The sequence below is a fragment of the Tachypleus tridentatus genome, chromosome 8 (genome assembly GCF_004210375.1).
Source record: "Tachypleus tridentatus isolate NWPU-2018 chromosome 8, ASM421037v1, whole genome shotgun sequence".
Lineage (NCBI taxonomy): Eukaryota > Metazoa > Arthropoda > Merostomata > Xiphosura > Limulidae > Tachypleus > Tachypleus tridentatus.
The window spans coordinates 38,180,718-38,203,717 of NC_134832.1; the positions used below are offsets into that span (position 1 = coordinate 38,180,718).

At 30.6% G+C, this 23,000-nt stretch overlaps 1 protein-coding gene across 16 annotated transcripts in view; it reads right to left on the minus strand.

The window, feature by feature from the left end:
* Nucleotides 1-23,000, minus strand: part of Ziz (dedicator of cytokinesis protein Ziz) — a 264,599-nt gene that overhangs the window by 102,760 nt on the left and 138,839 nt on the right. For all 16 annotated transcript variants that reach the window (XM_076448312.1, XM_076448311.1, XM_076448323.1 and 13 more), the window contains 4 exons: nucleotides 21,178-21,270; nucleotides 20,562-20,719; nucleotides 12,593-12,680; nucleotides 11,273-11,359 (listed from right to left, as the gene is read on the minus strand). In XM_076448312.1, the coding sequence (XP_076304427.1) occupies nucleotides 11,273-11,359; nucleotides 12,593-12,680; nucleotides 20,562-20,719; nucleotides 21,178-21,270 (426 nt within the window). The remainder of the gene's footprint in view (nucleotides 1-11,272; nucleotides 11,360-12,592; nucleotides 12,681-20,561; nucleotides 20,720-21,177; nucleotides 21,271-23,000) is intronic.

Genomic DNA, 23,000 nt, shown 5'->3' on the forward strand with positions numbered 1-23,000 from the left:
TGTATTTATTTATTTTATTTACTCCTTTACTTAATACATAGTATACAGGTTAGCTCCCTAAAAGACCTCAACTGTATAGTACACAAGGCACTATATTTCTGCATGTTATAATCATCTAATATTCACTTCTTACTAGCTGGTACTTCCTGTTTCAACCTGAACTTAAGCGTTTTAAAGGAACAAGAGATATTTGTAAGAAAGCTAAATTTCAAGGGTTGATGATAAAATTGTTTACACTAGAATTAAGGTTTATAGAAGAAACAAATAAAAGTTTCAACACCATCACAATCTTTGCAATACCTTTCTTAGTATTCTACAAAGGGTTTGGGTGCAACATTCCAAGTTGTTTTTGTTGTACGCTAGCAAAAAAAATAAAATACTAATGATGATAATATGAGCAATTGAGTAGTTTTTGGTGGGTTTTTAGATTCATTCTTAATATATGTTAATTTTTTCAAAATTTTTAAATAAGCTTGGCCTTTAGTATTATACAGGAAAATTTTGAATGTTGTTTAAGCAATGAATTTGCTTTCTAATGTGGTTTTTGCTGTTCATTCTATTAGTGTGTTTTGTCAAAACGTGGTTCATCCCTTAATAAGAACCACTGTTGTGGCTCACGATAAATGCGTTTGATATTTCTTTCTGAAAGACTGAATTAAATTTTATATTTAGAGAATGAAACAAAATCAAATCTAAATGCAACTGTGGAATAAAAAATGGCCATACACCTCCAGTTAACTTTAATTTCAGTATAAACAAAAATGTTAGAACAAAGTAAAAAAATTAGACTTCAGGCTACTATCAAAGAACAATGGAAGGTAAATGACATTGGAAACATCAAATTTTTATTAATCTTCATATTTAGTACAATAGAAACTCATTGGAAGTGTTAAAGTTTAGCAAACAGTTAATATTTTGGGCATCTCCTTTTTGCTTTAATAACTGCAGAGAGTCTTTTTGGTATTGTTGCAACATTTAATCAAGGTGTCCTTTGCGATTTTACTACACGTCACTAATACACTCCCATAAAGTTTCTTTGTAAATAACTTCTAATTTGTCATGTGTTTAATCTAACAAATCCCAGATCAGCTCAAATGTGTCATTTGAATCACTCCAGCATCTTCTTTCTTAGCTATGTAATTTCTGCATAGGTTGGGTAAGTGTTTGGGGTCATTAAATTCTTGGTAGTGGAGTCCTTTACCAATAGTAGGCAAAACACTCAGCATACCATGACAAATCAGTATATGATGGAACTTATTTTGGTCCATTATTCCATCTAGTTTGTAAACATCTCCTGTCACCCTAGCAGAAAAAAATACCTTCCCAACCATCACACTGCCTACCCATACTTCATAAGTGCCATGCACTGAGATAAGTATCTTTCACCTTTCTTTTGTTGAATATACAACCTACATTTTGAAACAAATATTTAAAACCTGGCCTCATTTGTCAATAATGCCCTTTTTCAATCATCAACAGTCCAGTTTTTACACATTTTCAGTGAATCTTCTTGTAAAAGATGATTGTATGTTATGATGTCTGACTTTGAAGATGAAATATTTTTTTTATTCTTTCTGTTGTGGCTGTTTATAAGAAATTATAGGCAGTAGAACTGTTTTATTTTACCTTTTACTCCTTTATTCAGTCATATCTACAGAAAAATAAGAGTATAATACCACAGAAACATAAGTCAAAGGAAATGGTGACAGATATGTACAGAGATGCAAGTAGTTTTATGTTTTTCGGCTTCTGTTTTCGTACATTATATTTGGGTTATTGCATCATTTGTTTTAGTTTTATTTGCATTAGTATTGCATTATTCATGTGTGTTTTGTAATATTTTTATAATTCTGTTTCTCATTGAAGCTTTTCTGAGCTGTAATTTTTTTGGTTTCAAACAACTTGATGTAAAAAACCTCTTTTGTGTGCGAGTTCATGTTTTGAAATTTATCAAATGAAGAAAAAATTTAGAAAGGAATGTCACTGTAGCAAAGCCACCGTTCATAGATTACATGCAATTTATAAGCATACTTGAGCATGTATGTATTCCCTTGTGATTATGTAATAATATAAACAGATATCAAGCTGAGATTTACTTAGGAGATAAATAGCTAATAAAAGTTTGTCAAATATGCCATTTTAAAAGACATATATGGAGATCACAATGCCCCGATCCAACCCTCTGGTGATATTTTTTATGAGACGAACAAACAATCCAACACAAACACAGAGACAACAACAACAAATGTTTAAGTGTAATTCAACTATTTGGTGACTATAAAATCAGATCAGTGTGTGCTCTATTACATTTCTCAAAAGCTGGGAAAACAACTGACTAATTGGAGCAGTCTAAAGGCAATAATTCGACCTTTTAGGTGAAATTGTATAAGACTTTAACATGTATGACAACATGATTCTTAACGTTGTTATGTATACACTACACTACTAATAGTTGTACAGTACTGTCACACTGTAGTCATACAAAGATACTGTAAAGAACCAACAAATCAACAAAATTAATTTAGGATTGTCTGAAAAAGTGCAATAAATAAAGAAGTTCATGTTAGCAGGGTTAGCATTAGGCCTAACGTTAGTGTTATCTGAGAACTGAATGACAATAATGTTAGGCCTAAATACTATAACTAGTTTAGTGCAAGTACACTGAAAATGCTACTGTGGTCTGGTACAATGAAGTGGACTATTCCCAATTTAAGGCCGTTGTTTTTAATTTGCCTTCACATGCAGGCATGCAGGTAAAGTTTCAGACATATGACTATTTTGTTGATGTATGGTTTGTTGGCTCATCAAATGTCCCCAGGTCAAAAATGAGCTCAAAGTTGAGGTTACAACTTGTTCTTCAGATATTTGATTACAATTAAGATACTCTAGCCTAAGCCTAACCCAGTATTTGGTAGTTCAATGTGCAGTACAGTTTACAATTGATTATATGTTATGTATGTGTACCAGTACAGAAAGATCACTGTGTATATAGGCTACTACAGTATGCATTGTTGATCACAACTTGTTTTGGAATACTTTTTGGTTCACAGTGGATTTGCATATTACCATTGGCATTGCTTCAACTTAATGAAACTTTTGCAATGACTGAAAACTAATTCTTCCAAAATGAATTGAAGCCAGTCTCGAATGGTTTTCAACCAATCAAAATGCAGTAAATCAATAAAGGTATTTATGAATTCATGTTTATGTGATGATGGACTGAGGTCCTAGGATAATTTTCTAACAATCTTTGTCTAAATGCAGACCTAGAGTTTAGTTTGTTTGACTGTCCTACCAACATAAAACTGTGTTAAAATTCCTCTCCGATACCAGACAGGAGGCATATGCTATCGCAACAACAGCAATTTTGAAGTATTTTTTTAAGATTTTGGAAGCTTTAAAATGTGTAGTTGAAGACGAATCACAAAAGGGAGACACTAAAAGAGAAGCAAACAATATCACAAATAAAATGCAAGAGCTACAATTTGTTTTTATGCTGATCATGTGGGATGAGATCTTGCAAAAGTTACATAAAGCAAGTCAATTTCTACAAAATAAAAAAGTGAACTTAAAAACATATGCAGATCAGAAACGGGTCATTAGCTGACCAACTACACACTTTAAGGGACGACTTTGAATGATTTGAAGCAGTTGCAAAGGAAATACTAGCAGATGTTGATTATAATGCAGCTCAAACTTGCAAATGTGTCAGAAAGAAGATACTCAATGATGGAGATGCACAAGAAGCAAATCTGAATGCCAGAGATAAATTTCGTATCACCACCACGTAACAAAAACTGTAAAAACCAGATTCAGTCATGCTGAACTTTATAATATGATTTCAGAAGACAAAATTGAGTGTGTGTTTCCAAACTTAGACATTGCATTGTGTATATTTTTAACTTTAATGGTTTCAAATTGCACAGCTGAGCATTCATTTTCTCAACTCAAACACATTAAAAATCCCAACAAAACAACTATGCAACAAGACAGGCTGAATGCCTTGTCTCTGCTTAGTATAGAAGCAGATTTGTTATGCCAATTTAGTTTTGAGAATGAAATGCTGTAGAATGGACTGCAACTGCCTGTTGTGGAGACACAAGTGCAGAGAACAGTGTTTCGAAAGGCAGAAGGTGGTTTCAATACTTTACACATACTTCACAAAACTAGTTTCTTGTGATCAAATATTCTACACCATTTTGACCACAGAAAATTTGAGTCAGAACATCACACTTAGTACAAATATGAGCTGCATTTGTTATTCAATATGTACAAGTACTAGAAAAAAAAACTGTATTTATATATTTCTAAAAATTAAAACTACTGTGTCACATTATACATTTCTAATTTACATATAAAGATATACTCTTAAAAATGCAGGTAAATCAACTGTCTAAATAGTAAACAGAAGTTAGTTTCATATTTACTAAAGTTGCCATCAAAGTCTTGCTCCCACTGCAGCATGCAAGATATTTTATGTTTCTATATGAATGTTGATGCATCAATGAAAGAATCATGTACTAAACATTATCCTCAAGAATGGAAACTTTTTGTAGACTCATCTAAAGTTAGTTTTCACGACAGGAAAACTAAGTCATTGGTTCCTATTGCTCATGTTGTAAACATGAAAGAAACATATCAAAACATGCAGATTATACTTGATACCATCAAGTATGATCACCACAGATGGAACATACATAGTGATTGAAAAGTTACTGCACTCCTGCTAAGCTTGCAGAGTAGGTATACTACACATTGTTTCTTTTGTGTTCATGAGACAGATGAGATGATAAAATTAATTTTGAAAATGAGGAATGGCCAGTGAGAGAGAGTTACATACCAAGGAAACATATCAAATATTAACCTTCAGTAAGTCCTCAAAATGTTCTTCTGCCCCTACATCATATTAAACTGGAACTGATGAAGAATTTTGTAAAAAAAATGAGCAAAAATGGTAATAGTTTTAAATATCAGTTTGACAAGTTTCCAAAAATCAGATGAGGTATCTTTGCTGGGCCAGAAATTCAGAAAATCTGATAGATGATTTTGAAACAGTACTCAATCAAAAATAACTAGCTGTCTGAAAATCAAACTGGTTGTCATATATTTCTTAGAAAATCATTTATATAAGAACTACAGGAAAATGGGGTTTAGGATGTTACTAAAGATGCACTTTTCACCCTTCCATTTAGACTTCTTTCCACATAATCTAGATGAAGTGAACAATTAATGCTTCTACCAAAAGGGTTGATGGAATCCTACAATGATGGGAGATTACTGTAGATTCTTTTGGTGTGAAACTGAGAACATATACAAAATGTACAACAAGTCAAGCAACTATTTTGTAACAAAAATAATGGCCTGATGAAAGTTTTGAACACAATCTGAAGTTATAATTTTCCTACAGTGAAAATGTATTTTGGATAAGTACTAATCTCCTATCACATAAATAGCTATTCTCATTCAGTGCTGTCCTCTATAGGAAAAAAAAAAACTGCATGGCACAAGCCTTTATCTTCCCTCCACTGGAATTAATTGGTTCCAATGCACCTTTCATGCAAATCATTGTGCATCAACCTTTCAGCAATAAGATATCATCTCATGACCCATGTGATTCTCTCTATTCAATTCTACCAAACTATCCCTTCGAGTTTTGGCAGAAAATAGGCGCACTGGTTTTCAGTGGAGAGGAAGTGTGTGTATCTCTCAGAGATGCATTTTTGGTGCAGGAAAATTATAACTTTCAATATAGTGCATTACCTCCTCTCACATAAATTGCTAAAATTCTGCACTGAATATGTGGAAGCATTGCTGTAAGGGAAAGAAAGAAGTATCCTTTCAAAGTGTCCAAAGGATACTCCCTAAGATGAGACAGATTCTAAAATATGACGTAGAGAAATGCACCAGAAAGGTTGAAAGATATCACATATATGGGTAAAAAAGGCAGAAAAAGAAAAGCACAATCAACTGGGAGAACTGTGGCTAGAAAGTGATCCAAACTATACAATATTTATGACACTAAGTCCCAAAAGTTACAAAAGGGTAAAATGAAAAAGATATGCCTCTAGGTGTAGAGTGAAAACAGTGCAACAGACCATGCATGGTAATTAGACTATATACAAAACATATACTGTTGGAACTAACATTCACTTAGGGGTACAAAAGAGAATCATTCAACTGGCAAGTCTACTACAATCCAAAACCCAGACCTTCTGGAACTGACATCCATGTAGGGGTAGGAAAAAGGATTATACCTGTGGTAAGTCAACTATAATCCAAAACCTAGCCATCTGGAAGAAGCAGGAAAAATCATGTCATGAGAATGGAGGAAATCTATTACCCTGTCTGACTCATGAATGGGGCACAGGTGAATATTATAAATTGATAGACTGATCTGAGAACTTGACACTGTGAACTGAAAAGACGTCTACATAATGTAAGCCATCTCCCTCAAAAATAAAATTGACTAGAACCAACCCAAGTGGATTAACATCCTTGGGTTAAGAAGAAGTGAAGAAGAGAAAAAACTGCAACAATCCACAGTTACCTTCATTATAACCTACAATGCTGATGAAGTATAAATGAAAGAGGAATATATACATGGGTAGAGACTTGTGTTGATTGGTTCTACTCGAAACCCAAAAACCCAGCCACTGGGAAGACATTCACATGGGAGTAAGATTAGGGATTCCAATCAAAGGGGTGAACCATAATTTTGATGTCTCCTATTTGTTTTTATGATTCATATTGGAGGTCTGCCAGCAGACTACCAACATCCTACTCTCAACTGAATGGTTTTGTAATCATTTCTATTTTCTGTTTGTATTTTACTAACTCATTAGGAGAATACACCTCTATGGTCCACCACCATAGTGACTTGGAACTGGAAAGTGGTAAGGATTCTTAAGTCCATTCGGTGAAAAAGGGATAAAACATGATGAAGAGTGAAGAAACTACCACACCTGAGACAGTGCAATGGGTGACCACAAAACCCTACATTTAATCAACACACACTTAACTTCATCCCTGAAGAGATGCATCCATGAAATATAGAAAACTGGAGAAGAATAAATTGGGACAATTGCTGACACGCGAGTCGCATCTAACCACCAATATAAATTGACTACAGGGTAGAAGAAAGGGTAATAAGAACTGATAAATGATATCTGTGACATTCCACTGGTCATGAAGAGCCCATGAAAGAGCATGACCTAAGGGAATAAGGGCTACAAAGGAAGATTACAACCTCAAAAGTGATAAAACTTCATGAGCTGTAATCAAATTGACAACCCAAAGGAGATGTGTGTAGAAAAATAAAGACAGCCAAATGGACAAGCTATTGAATAGGTTGAAGTAAAAACTCCTCAAAACTTAAAAGCCCATTATAGTTACCTTCAGAAGCAGCTGATAACAGTAACAGACAAACTCTTGTTCGGAATGAGTGAACAATAGCCAGTCGACTGAGAGCACAAATACATGACAAATGTTCTGAATGCCTGATAAAACATACAAGACTCAAGCAAGTCTCAAGGGCAGTGTATGAAACAGAGAAACCACCACAAGGAGAATAAACCAATGAGAGGGTTACAAATGACAAAATATCTGGTTATGGAATTATTCACTCACAACAATCCTCTTTGTTATCAATAAACCTGAAGAAAAAGCCCATCTAAAGGTGAGAAACCATTCCAAGGTAAAACAGGGTAAACTGAAAATTAGAATCAGGTTGGATGAATCTAGCACAGGCTTTCAGTCTTTAGTTTGGGTGATGACAACAAACAGCCTGAAATAAGAACATGCAGAAAAATAAACAGGTGCAACAGTCTGAAAAGACAGAAAATCTTGCATCTACTTGAGCAGATACAGGCTAGTGGAAGAAACCCAGGTGTTGGGAAAGAATGCCAGGGACAAAGGAGGTGTGTGTGTGTGTGGGGGGGAGAATAGTGGAACAAGTTCATTTGATAAAACCTGAAAAAACCCATGGAACTGTACTGAAAGTTTGACAAAGAGTAACAATATAATACAGTAATACTTGCATAGGACAGAAGCCCTCTGGTTAGTTGCCAGTACTGTTGGCAACATACCTATCAACACTGAATAAAACAATAAGATAAGAAACTCCTGGAATGGGGGAAAGGAATGAGTAGATAAGGACCAGGACAATAAAGGAATAGGTGTGTTTTATGGCTCCAACCGTGATAGATATGTAACCAAAAAGGAAATGGTTGAGTGTTGGTGCACAGATTATACACTATGTTCCACAGTCTCGTATACATGATCAAAAGAGATATCACCAAAGACAAAATACAGAAATACCAAAAAGAAAGAGTTAGCAAACATCTTTAGGATAAGGGTGCATTGTAAAGAAAAAAATTTCAATTCATCCTTTTAATATGATTCTTTATTACCTCGGTGATGGCTTGTATGTCACCATTAGTTCTTGCTTTGCATGCATCATTTCACTGCAGTTGGAATTTTTTGATTTGTTAAAATATGCCACATTAGGCTTAGCTGATTCTGTAAGAGGGGTAGGAAAAACACAGCAAAATCTGGTGGTGTAAAAATGCTATAAATTATCATCAGCCCAAATAAGTTTGGCTTATTCAGGAAGAATAGTGGGGCAAATTCCAAAGAAGAAGGGCAACCCACATAATGTTCAGCCTGTGAAAATAGTGCTAGAGGTAAAACACCTGAAGTAGAAACACAAACCATGGAACTCATTTCAGAAAGACATAAATCAAACAAATGTATTTGATACACAGTATGCGAGTGTGAGAAAAATATACATAAATACAGTAGAAATTAAATTAAATTAAAATATTTCTTCAATGTTAAGAAAAATAATAATAAAGATGAAATACAACTTTCAAAATTAAACTAATAAAATTATGATCCATATGAAAATAACCAAAAGAAAAACGTCTGAACACAAGTTCTGCCAAATAAGAAGTAACAGATCAGTAAATTTCATTAGAGGGAGTTATATGCATCAGGAAAGTATGTCTTATTGGTGGAAAGTTGATGCATGATGATTTGCATGATACACACATTGGAATCAGTCAATTCCAATGGAGGAGAGATATAAGGTTTGAAGCATATGTAATTTTTTTTTGCATAGAGATAGCAGCACTAAACAAAAATAGCTATTTATGTGAGAGAAGGTAATGTACCTTATTGAAATGTATCTTACTAAACTCATTGCATTTTCAAACTTGTATTGCTATTGTGTATTGTTTTCGAACATTGTTAACTGCAATTTCCAATGAATAAATAAATTTATTAAGGAAACAATTATTTTCATGATATATAAAAATAAGAATATTTTGAACAAATCTTTCCCAATTTGAAAATCAGAAATGATCAGTAATTGTAAACATTATTTTTACAGTCAGCATCATCAAATTTCTCAAAAATAGTTACATTTTATTTCATAGTAAAGTTTTTTTTGTTACCCAATTTTAAAATGGCACAAAAAATGGTCAAGGGGAATTTACTACTATTTGTTTTTTGACCACATGAACCTTGTACACTTCAAACCTTTGTTTATAATCTTGTTAATAATATCAAAAGAATTGTCTAGCTTTGAGGCAATAGCTTTTTGAATCAAAGGGTTTTCTTTTGTAGCAATAACTTTCACTTTGTGGATAAGAGCACTCCTCCAGATTAGGTTGGAGTGTGGATTGGAAATCTGTTCCTAATCTAAACAACTTATTTTGCAAGATTTTCTGCTTCCATGTAAAAAAAAAAAAAAAAAAAAAAAGAGAGAAGGCTCACTTCTTCAGTAACATATTATTTCCTTTGGCTTTAGGTCATTTACATGTTTTTTATGCACAATTTCTCTTCAAAAATATTTTATTATGAAGATACAATCCAAACATATCTCACTGTTCAACATTTGGCTGTGATGACTATGGTCAGGGATTTACTTTATAAATACAGAAGGTATCAGTAATATATTGCACACTGAAATAAAATATCTGGGTTTTATGATTATTTCATATTTTATGCTAGTTTTTATATTGTGTACTAAATTTTAGTGATTAATCCAACAAAATTCTAATAATAATTTTACTTTAAACATCATTTTACCTTTAATTACAAATTTGAATAAACATGAAATATTTTTTGGAAATATATATTATACTAAGTACAATATTAAGTATACACATGGAATTATCCTGCAACTGATATGTACATTACAGCTTATACTGGGAGAATATCATCTAAATCCATCTTTGTTCAGTTGACTGAAAACATTTAGTCAGTTTACATTAAATGTTTAAATGTACAAAGTGAACAACAGGATGGAACTGTTTTTTTTTTTGTTTTTTTTTTAATATACAAGTCTTTAACCAAATCATTCATCATTAGAAAAACTCTTATAGATATCATGTGAATAAAAATTTATTTTTGTTTTCTTGTGTACGTTGTATTAAGAAAATAAAATTAACTACTTTTACCACTCATTTTATAAGCTATCTAAATCTTGAGTTTAAACTCAACAACTGAAAATCAGATATATAAGATTTTTAGCATTTAGAGAGAAATTCAGCACATATCTGAGCACACCATTTCTAGTTTCAAGGCCTCAAAATAAATTATCAAGTTAAGTTTTAACCCTTAAATTACACTGTACATTATCAGTAGATCTATACTTTAAGTCATATATTGAGTGAATCTTCTATATTTTGCACATTACATTACAGAGTAAAGAATTGACAAAAAAGTGGGTAAAATCACTCATTATCTTTTGTAAAATACATAGAAAGTGGGTAATTAGAAGAGTTAACCACAACAATGATGGATATCTTTAATTATTTTGTATGTCTCATGTTATAATGGACTCTGTAAGCAAAAAGGTTACAAACCAGTAAACAATTAGAGTACAAGTAGTTCAAAAACATGTGCTTAAAACAGATATAGGAGTCCATGCATGTTCCATAAAGGTAATGTTAGAGTTAACTTTCTAAAATCAACATTTTGCTTGGTGGGATTCATAGCATTTTTAATTTTAAATAAAATTAACTTAATTTTGTGCCTTATCCACAATTCTATTACAATGCAATAAAATACTCGTATAATAGCTGTAAACAAAAGTTCTTTTCTGATAATAAATTAATATCTCTCTGCAGTTTCTAATACTCAATATTACAACACGACTACCACTAAAAAAAGCCATGTACAGTTGTAACCAGTTAATTATGCCTTGCCACATACTTTAAAGCTCACTCCAATATGCAATGAGTTAATAACACAAAAAAATTGATCTTACCTTGGTATAGACTGTAGATACCAATTTCAACTCCACCTTAAAAAGCTCTTTTCCACCATCAAGCCATCTAATATCAGGGCCACTAAACTAGAATAAGTATTAAGGATATCTTTTAATTTTGGAAATAGAAAGATGAAGTTTACAAACTCTTCTACATTGTTTTTACAACCTTTAATGGTCATAAATAAGATTAACAATTACAAGAAAACACAGTTCAAAAAATATACAGTGTTTGTTTTACATCTGTCCTCCCCAAATTAGTGCATCTTCAACACAAAACAGCTGTGAATCAGCTCAGTCCAGTTTCACAATTTAATTCACTCTGTTGCAAAGATAAATGGTTCATAGAATATATATAATAATTAACATTCAAGTTTGGTTAAAAAGTACAATACACCATTAAAGAAAGTCACCTTCAAACAGTATTTACACAATTAAAGATCAATACTACATAGAAAAATACCACATCCTATAATCTGCTTTACTAGATGGAAAAAGGACAAAACTAAGGATCTACAAGAGTAAGATTATGAAATATTAATTATCACTTACACACTGAAGTACTTATGTTCTGGATAGTTAAATGTTGAGCTTAAGCTCATTAGACCTTGTAAATAAAAAAAATTAAAACCTCAGGAACTCATCTTATATGAAAAAAAGTACAAAATAGCAGAGTGTAGTGCACCTATCTCAGAAACTGAATTGATATGAAACAAATAAAAAAATTATATAATCAAAGGCTGCATTGTTCACTGAAGAGTATTTGCCATTTATATGAAATAAAAGCATGATTTATAAAAGCATTATTTTTCATAGAAGTTATAAATCAACAGATAGATTGAACAATAAATGAAGTTAATTTATGACTGCACAATAACAGAGATACAACTCAATAATCAAAAAGGTAAAAACTAGACTAATAAGTACTCTTCTTTTACCTGGAGTCATGTCTTTTTTTTCCCTCTTGATGAACACATTATTAAAACTTTTGGGTCAAGGTACTCTCACATTAAAAGTGTATGTTTTGAGCATGTTCTGCTGTGCTGAATGTTTGTAGCTGACATACATTTTTACATAGTTAGTGCTTGTTCTTCCACACCAAGTTTCATTGTTTTTGGTTAAAAATTAACAAAACAGAATCTTCTTTATTGTCTGTCCAGTTGATTAATCTGGTACTTATTATTAAAATTACAAGATAAATATGTTGAAAAATGTATCTTTAATAATACATTTATTTCCAATGATGGATGATCAGCATTGCAGTAAAATTAAAGAAAGTATGATTTCACTGTGTAATTATATATTGGAGCTTGAACTTACTCCCTTGCCTAAACCCAGAGGTTCGCAGGAAAGATATCCTGTTGGAAGATGTGAAGCCACAGTCAAATTATGCTGATCAACATTCAGCCTAAAAAAAAAAAAAATTGTTAAAACCAGAGATAGCATTACCAAATTAATTCTACTGAAGGAACAACTTCAGTCAGAATTGGAAAGTATCACTACTGTAATAGTGAAATGTAAGCTCTAACCTTACCATCCAACTTTCAATGAAGCAGTTCAAAAATGTAAAGAAATGAAAGTAAATCTATGTCTAAATTCAAATTAAATGAAAGATGACATTCTTTTGATATTCTTTGGCTAAGAATATCATAATAATTTAAAAGAGGCTAGCATATCATCTTAATAATTAAATCTGTAAATTAGAAAACATATATAAAGAACTAACAGTTTAAGAGTAAACGTTAGGCCAACCCTTGTTGGTTACAAACAGGTCTCAATATTACAATCAGCAGACTTTTCATCTTTCCACAATTCTAATGCATCATCTGTTCTATTTACTATCATAAAATTATTACCAGAAACTTCACAACTGTCCACAGGTGACATATACTATACAATACAGAAAGAAAGGCTTTGTCAATTCTGTGTCTGCTGCTTCTTTTTTTACTCGAGTACTTAATTACCAACATGTTGAACCTATGTATTCCTTGGCACACCCAGGAAATCAAATTTGTACATTTTGAATTTATCTATTTTAGAATAATAACATCTTATTAATCTAAATATGTAAGAAATGTTGCTCCTCAAAATCTTATAAGCTTTGTAGACAAGAACTTTCACAAGATTTTCTTTAAATATGACAAAAACAAAGCTACCAATCTGTACATATAAATCCGAGAATGATGCTTTGTGTCACAAACTCACAACAAAACCAAAGTTTAAAGTTTAGATACTGTAAAAAAAAACGTCTAATGGTTCTTTAAATTTAAATGTGGTAAAAGCATCATCTACATAACATCTATATTATAGTGGGTTGAATTCCATTCAACACACACATTACGAGGGCTGTTCAAAAAATACGCGGACTGACGTCATAAAACAAAATGTACTTTAAATGCACATTATTATGGAAAAGATTCATGTAAGTAAATTCAGACTATACAGAAATAGACAATGAATTTTTACACTGACAAGTTAGGTGACACCTCTGGGATATAACATTTTTCTTTTGTATGGAAATTAACTTCTGCTTTTAAATTTTGACCATTGTTTATTTGAAATACAGATTATTTAATTATGTTTAACTTGTGTCAAGTCTCTTTCTTTTCTTTGACCTCAATTAAAGTAAAAGAATCCAGAATTTCATTCTACAAAACATTTTCTGACAGAACATTATACTTTTCTGCAGTTTCTATCTAATTAATTTTTCAAAGAAAAATTGTGAACCTGAGAAAACCACATAGTATGTGGGAAATTAAAGATATCTGGTGCATGACCGAAGAAATTGTTGTTAACAAAGTTTTATGTTTTTCTCCTAATTAGCATATTCTGAACTATGAGTTATTAAATCAAATTTTAATGTATGAGGAAATAAAATTTTCTACAAGTCAAAGGATATTAATAACTACCTTCTGATATGGATTAACCAAAGGACCAACAATTATGACATTCAATGATTGTAAGATTATTAATGAAAGGAAATTGCTTTACTTGCAATCTCCATATTATCAAGTGTTATCTTATAAAATTTATGCACTCCATTTTGTGACTTATCTGTAGAAAGTGAAATTCACTAACAGTAGCTTGTATAAAATGAACTGTAAATTTGGTGCATCTAGTGTTTTATTTTATTATGATTAAAAATTTTCATTCTTGAATTTTAAAGTATTTTGAGAAGCACACATTTTTTTACTTGATATTTTATTAGTTCAAGATGCAGTTGAAATACTTGAAAAGTGCAGAATACAAGTGTACAACCCTAGGCTAGAAGTAAAAATGGAGTGTATTAAATCCAAGTTAATTTTTCTACAATCAGAAGATCAAGGTTAATGCTTTTCTAGGGATTGAACTATTTTGGTAGCTCATGCAAGAACCAGAGCTTACAGTCATGCCTATTATTTCCTTCTTATTTGACCTGGGCACAGTTTGCATAACAGTAAGACAACAGTGAAGGGAATGAGGCTAGGTTCCAAGGCAGATGCAAGTTGTCGTAATAGAAATGACAATGATAGAAAGCACAGATTTGATGTAGCATTTGGGTTCTGGACATTTACCAATGAAAGAGAGAAAATTTTCTGTAAGCAATCATACATGTAGGTCTGTAGAGAAGTTAATTAACCATAGTGATAGTTTTTTACTCTGGTTATGAAGAAAATTTTAAGACAGATGCTTATCAAACAGGCCACAAGAGCTTTAATATATGCTTCAAACTGAACTTTTGATCAATTAGAGTCCATATTATTGCACATTTTTCATTCCTGAAATTTTGTGACTGAATCCTTGGCTCTTTGGCAACCTTGTTTTTGATTGGATACACCCAAAATTTTGCATATACAAATGTGTCACTACATGGAGGGAGATAAATTGAACAAAGAATTGCAGGAGCAGAGTGAAGCATCAAACCATTCATAGCTCCACTGACTTGCAATCCAGTCTGGAAAGTTGGTTTGATGTGTGAGAATATGTTCATGTACATAATATTTTGTATTAAAATTATTTATCTTTGTATTTTGTTAAATAACCTTTTCCTTTTTTGCATTAATGTTTAACTCTTTTCCTATGGGTATCCATTTCTGTAAATGTCCCAACTGTTTTACAGAGTTACATTCAACATTTAATGAAACTACTTTATTATCAATGTATGTTAATAAACCTGGCATCAAAATGTAATTAATAAATCAAATTTTAATAGTTTATAAGTTTTAGTTCTAGATGTTATGAGGAAATATTTATAAAAATCCTCAATTTCCCTTAGTATGAGAAATATGATATTAGCTCTCTAGGTCTTCCCTTTTCTCTAATATATTTCCCACACCCTCCCACAAGTATGTAATTTAACATAAATAACTCACTATGATATAATTTTTACTCAGAGAAAGAAATTTTAATGGCCTTCAATTTCATTTGCTTATTAAATAATGAACTAGAAATCAGATTCACTTACCATGTCCATCTGTCATATCCTTTCTTTCATAAATTGCCAATAATTATTTTCAACATTTTACACAATGCTATTTACAAACAACTGAAATTCAAGGTTTAATCTATCAAATAATGTATCATGCTATCTTGTTTTTTTCAATAGAGGGTATTGTTAATTTCATCTTCAGTTTGAAAGTTTATATTGTGATGTTCAAAACAAGTAGCAAGGAATGTTAATTTAAGTCTGTTTTATCCTAGTTACAAATACAATTGAATTATAATAATTATAGGTCTGTTTGCTTTATGTGTTATTTATTATTCTGTGTTCTTAGGTGCATTATTTAATTACATAAAAAATTATTTAGGGTAGTAGTGCCATTAGTATAAAAAAGGTAGTGTTAAGTTTCATTAGGAGTCAAAAGAAGACCCAGATAAGTACTATATTTTTTGTGTATTCTTTGTTATTAATACAAAAGTAACTCGAGTGTAAAAATTAGAAATTTAGGGCAGATAAGGTTAAATTAAGCAAAATAAACAAAAAATAAAAGATTTTCAGAAGGTACACTCATGAGTAGCTCATGTAGCAAGTTATTCGAAAGGATAATGCGAGTTATACGTTCATTGAGTGATTTACAAATTTGTTTGGCAGAATTATAAGTCATACAATTGTTTATCTTAAATTTCTTAAGTTTTGTAACAATATACACCTGTTTGCTGTTACAAGCTGTAGTACTTCTAGAAAGAAAAAAAACGTTATAAGATTTACTTCGCATTTTCTTTATGGTGGTTATGAGGTATAGCATTAGGGTAGAAGAAATAAGAGATGCAGTGTAAAGCATTACTGAAAAAAAAAAAAAAAAGAGGTTTTAGAAATTATGCAAATAAAATTTGACAATTTTCAGATGAATAAAACTATTTTTAATCTTAACCTAAAATCACTTGGCACTCGGAGCAGTCAGCATTTTGACTCCCTATATTCATAAAGAAATTCTTAGTAAATATAGAATTTGAAAATTTTCAGATGAATAAAATTATTTTTAATCGGAACCTGAAAATCATTTGCACTCTGAGCAGTCAGCATTTTGACTCCTTATATTCATAAATCAATTCTTAGTAAAAATTCTGATTTTTTTTTATTCTACACAAGATTCGTAATACTTACTAAACACTTCCAAAATTTTGTGAACATATAAAAAACACATTAATAGTAATAATATGGAAACTCTAAATATTAACTTCAGGTTAAGAATTCAGTTGGATCAACCTGGTCCCTAGCAAGAGTTAAGGGTCTTTTCAGGAAACATTTTTGTTTAAGTCCAAAAACCAAAATACAGCTGTCTTTTTTTGTATAATTTCTTGCATGTTAATGTTGTATCTTGTATGTATATCATTAACAATTTATTTCAAAAGATATGTTTTATACATGTGTAGCATAAATAATTTAATAGTGATAAGTCCTCTTTTTTTATTTACACATGTATGCTTGTGCATATATCAAGATCATGAAAATATAATCTATATAAAGATTTATTTTTAGTTTTTGATTATTAATTTGATTTTAAGTTCCTGGTTATATACAATCATATTTCTTGGTTCATTTTTATGTATTATTGGGTTTTGTTTTGTGTTCAGAGGTGAGAGCAAGTTACACTGATTTCTTGAGCAAAATACCACATGAAACACACAAATGATACATTTCTTTTTAAACTTTGGTTTTTGTTTGTCTGAAATATGAATTGTTTCACTGTGTTTAACTTGTATCCAAGTCTTTTTCGTTACTTAAGAGCTCAGATAAGATCACAAAATTCAGATTCTTGCTCTGCAGTACATTTTCTGTCAAAACATTTGATTTTGCAATTCCTACCTTATCACTCTTAAATGGAAAATCTGAGCATCTGGGAATACAACTAAATACAAAGAAGAAATCAAGACATCTGCCAGTGTTGCACAGCATGTGTTCTTTATGTGTAGCTGTGAGATTTCTGTTGATAATGTTTGTATATTAGGTAGAGTTGATGGTGTGGATAAATCTGTTGATTACTAAAGTGAGACCAGCTTTAACAAAGTTGTTTATCAAAAAACATGTTTAATACATGAACTTGTAAAATGTAGGAAAAAAACAATGAATGTTAACCTAAAAAGAAGTTTACAATTGTATATTCCTTATGGATATTATAACCAATTTGAATAAACTCAAAGTCAGTTGATTCATAAGCTACATGGATATATTAACTCACTCAACACAGATTAGATCAATTTATACTCATTTAAAGTCTTTATAGTTTTGATACTTTCATCTTTTAATATAGTACACAAAATTTGGCAGATTTTCAATAAAGATTTGTTTTTAAATATATCTAGTGTTTTTTTTTTTTTACTAGTATGTGTGTAAAGTGGTTTTCATGTTGAGATTAAAAATACTTTTCTTTATCTCAAAAATCTCAAACTTCATTTCTGCAATCTGTGAAACCTCTTAAATACATTTCAAATGTTTGTTTTCACTAACTTTATATTTTTTCTGTTATTTTCTCTACCCCAGCTCTATACAAGGTTGGTAAATTTGTCTGAACTTGTAAGGACCAAAAAAAATTGAAATAAATCTAAATTACCCTTTTTTTTTCTATAATTATTTCAATTTGTAATGTAAAACTATATTCCTTTATTCTAAGCAGCTATAAACTTTTAACAGTATAGATCTATTTATAACTTAATTTCATTGTTTTGTTGTCCTTTGATTGCTCTTTGAACCATGTCTAACTATTACTATTATAAATTGTAAATCACTTGGGGAACATTATGCCATCAAATTACATTACCCTTAAGTTACTCAAATTTCAAATATTTTTATTACTTATTTTAACTAATCTAACTTTGACAAAACTAAAGACTCATATTTTACATTTTAGTTACTTTCATAATAATAAATAAAGAATAATTATGAAAAACAAAAAAACAAAATACTTACCCAGGTTTTTTTTAAAATAATATTTTAACTGTTGATGACACTTAATCTTGCTGTTCTTGTTATTTTAATGGTAATAATGTACTAAATAATTATTTAATTAAATAATGTGCCAAAGAATATAGAATAATAACATACAATATGCAGACAATTTTCCCTAACTATCACAGTTTTTCTATCTTTATTATTAAGTGACAAGAGCTATTACAAGTTCATCCAAGCTAGTTGTTATCTTTTCTATGGGAACAAAGTTTGTATTGACAGAGAAAATGAAAATTCTCTATTCAGAAAATAATGTAATGTGCTATTTGATGTATGAAAACCTTGGCTTTTTGTTGGTGGTAAGTAAAATATAACTTAATGTTAGAAAGAACTATTAACAATTCCTGAAAGATAGGATGTAACAAGTGGGTGTAGCAAGAGGGGTCTAATTTTCTATTTGATAGCTCTGTAACCAAACAAGATTAAAGAATGTAAGTATTATGGTTTGTCTCAGGAATGATGAATTTATAGTGAGTAATTTACCTTAAATTTTGTATTTACTGGATGTATGGTGAATAAAATAAAGATGGGGGGATGCCTAAAGAAAATATGTCATATTTCTCACACTAGGTGAAATTGAGAATTTTGTTTAATATTGCATTATAGAATTAAGAACTTAAAATATATATATAATACCATTAAAGTTTGAATTATTAGCTACAAATTTATGCTACATCAACTGTTATAACACAAACAAAAAGTAGTTTGATTAATCATTGAATATAAGTTCCTAAAACCTCATGAGATGCACGGTAAAGTTTGCCCATGGCGATAGGGTTAAGGAATACTGGGACAAACTTCAACACTGGGAAAGCCAGTTACGAAAAGGTAATGCTGATTATTTTCTATGCTTGCAAATCACAATGAGGATTTTCACTGTGAATCATCTGGAAACAAGTTGAAAGTTTTGACTATAGTATTCAATACTACGTTTTGGAATTTTTGAGCACAAGAAGAAAATTTAAAAATCTTCTTTTCCCTCTCCCCCTTTATGTTGATGTTGAACAAACACCACTTCCTTTGTTGGTGCAGCTTATTGAGCTGCAAAAGGATTTAGATCTGAAGACAAAAATGGATGCTTCAACAAGCATGCTTTGTATGAAATATTTTCCATCTGACAAATATCCAAAAGTTACTGCATTTGCTCGAAAGAGAATAATCCTAATTAATTACACTTGCATAAAAGTATTTTTCTAGAATAAAATTAGTTAAAACTAAAATGAGGAGGAGAAAAACTGGTTCACATCTAGAAAACGCATTGCACATAGTAGCTTCACATATTTACCCAAATGCTGACCATCATATGACAGAAATGAAGGCCCAAGCATCAGACTGAATGCTTCTGATCCACCTACTGTTACAGTTAACAATTTAAAACATTGATTTTTTCTAATTTTTATTATTTGGATAATATTCTAATTCACTGCATTTTCTACTGCCACTTGATGTGTATCTTTCTCATAGTAATAAGTCTTTTTTAAATTTTACTTTTGCTTTATATACTATGGCAACTATCAGACCCATATCTTGGAGAAAATTGCATATGCTTGCTTTAGATTATGCTTTAAAACATGTACAGAGCCCTTAGTAAACATCTTGATACATTTTATTTTATATCAACAGAGGCAGGTAAGGTATAAAAACTTATTACACATAGATACACATAAAAAGTGGAGGTTGAAACAAAAAGTCAATATGTTTTATGAATTTTTATAACATCTTTACATTTCACTGGTACAACAATAATCCATATATGAGAAAATCTGCATCAACATTTACAGTAAAATGTCATGAAGTAAATTTAAATAGTTTAATTTCATATTCATCACTCTCTCTCTGTTTTGTTTTCTATTTTTTACATACCTTCCTTTACTCAAGAGAGGAAGCCACACATAACCCACCACATTTTCAACAGGGCTGTCCCTACGCTTAGAATTTTTTGGAGGCTCACAACTCACATGATAGAATGTGAACAAGATGTGATGCTTCTCATGCACGTGAGAAGGAAGAACTAATTTTACCTGTTGGATTAAAATAAGTTATGTAAAAAATTCAAGAAATGTCAGACAGCTGCCAAATCAAATTAAATTTCATAAATAAGTAGCTACTTACCCTGAACACATTCAATACACCACATGTATTAAGTAAAAAAGATCATTTTTCTATATCTTTAAAGTACAAGTCATACACTGCACAGGGAAATGCCAATACATTTGTAGATAATGTTCAACTGAACTATTCTGTGACTTTAAAACAAATTTTAAAATATACAGTATTGAAATATTCTTGTTTGGAACCAATCACACAATAAAATAGTGAATTTACATTTCTCTTCAAAACAAGGTTTTAAAATTTAAGAATTAAAACACATTAAATCCTTTAAGTGATACTTAAGAACACTAACATGTTTATTTACTTCAAAACTTGTGTAAAAACATAATATCACTTTAAGTAGAGACAAAAGTTAATGTTTTCTCACCTCTTCATAAAAATCAGGACAATTATTATGGTGAATAACTGCAGTATAAGCTTGGGTGGTTATCACAGGCTCTCCTGGCCGACCATATATACACTAGAAGAATTATGATAATGAACTTGGGAAAATAAAAATTATGAAGTAAATCTGTATATTAGGTTCATTTTCTTTTCCACTTTTAAAAAGGTTTGTTAATAGACAATATATCATTAATATTAACATATATTTCTATAACTCAATGTACCAATATCTTCATGAGAAAGCACAACACACAGATTCAACTAATTGATGAAGAACCATATTGTGTGGTACCTCATACATTTTAAGTAATATAAAAACATAAAGCAAAAGATAAAAACTTAAAATTTAGAAAAAAGTACCAGTTTATTTCATTTGTAAATTTCTAGCAAAGCTCCACATGAAACTGGTTACCTGTGCTGACCATTCCTAATCTTGAGTTGGTATGACTTATGGAATGGCACACACTGGCAGCTCTTTAGCTTCTCTTACAGAATGTGGGATTTAACCATACAGCCACAAATGCAAAGTGCTATTTTTTGGCAATGTGAAGTGCACCATGAACACTCAGATTCACAGTCTAGCATGCTAACCACTCAGGCATGCTTTAGAATAACAAACACACATTAAGGTTGCTCTTTCTATTCTTTGAACATTATAATGCATAGTTCTTAGAAAACAAATTACAAAATACAGTTGTTTATACAAATCAACTCATATATAAAAAATATTTCCCAAAATTAAAAACTACCTTCATTTTTATGAGTAACTATAACTAATAAATGAAAATGAAGTTTGACTTGTTGCACACAAAATAGTATTCACTATGAATTTAACATAACAGATAGTGAATACAATTATAATATGCTTAAGGTTAAGAGGAATAAATGAAAATAATGAAAAAACTAGAACAATGAGGTATACAAAATATCATTAAAATTTATTCCACATTTAATCACTACACATTTTTCATAAATTTTTAAGTTTATAGATTAGATTTTGAAATAATATTTTACCATACTTCTGAGCTTAAAAGTAAAATTTTTACTTCAGCAAGAGTTAAGGTTGTTTTGCATAACCAAGCTTCCTTTTCTTGTCAATGTTCTAACTTTAAAACACACTGTGAAGTGATGAGTCACTATCACTGGCCAAACATAAAAGAAAGTTTCTCCTTGGTAGTAAAAGTAAAAAAAAAAAAATTTTCTATTTTTTCATAAAGTAACAAATAACTAAGTTCATATTTAATAAAGAGATGAAACAATTCAAATAGAACTGTTAACTTTTTGGATCAATAAAGAAAGGGTGACATAAATCACCTTTATTTGCTCTTTTAGCCCTTTTTGAATGTGCTTACACATTTTGCATCACCTCAAGTGGGAGAAGGGTATTTATGAAAAAAGATACAGTAACTCTGAGCATTCCTCACAAAACTTTAAACAATTTTGTTAAAGTTTATAAGTATTTTGTACACACAGAGTTAAATTATTTTAATTGCATCTTTCTAATAAAAATATTATATATCTTTAATAATTATTTGCACTCAAGCTGTTCTAAGTCAAGTGGAAGATGGTTTTTCATTTTAAGTGTAAAAATACTTGTCTTCATCTTGTAGGTATCATATTTCATTTACATAATCTCTAAAATCTTCTAAATGAATATCAAAAATTGTTTAAACACAGCATATATTTATATTTTATTTTTAATTTTCTCTATCATATCACAAACAAGCTACTATCATCAATGTACAATGCAATGAAATGATTAAAATTGGAAGACAGAAAAGAGTAAATATTTTTCATTATTTTGTA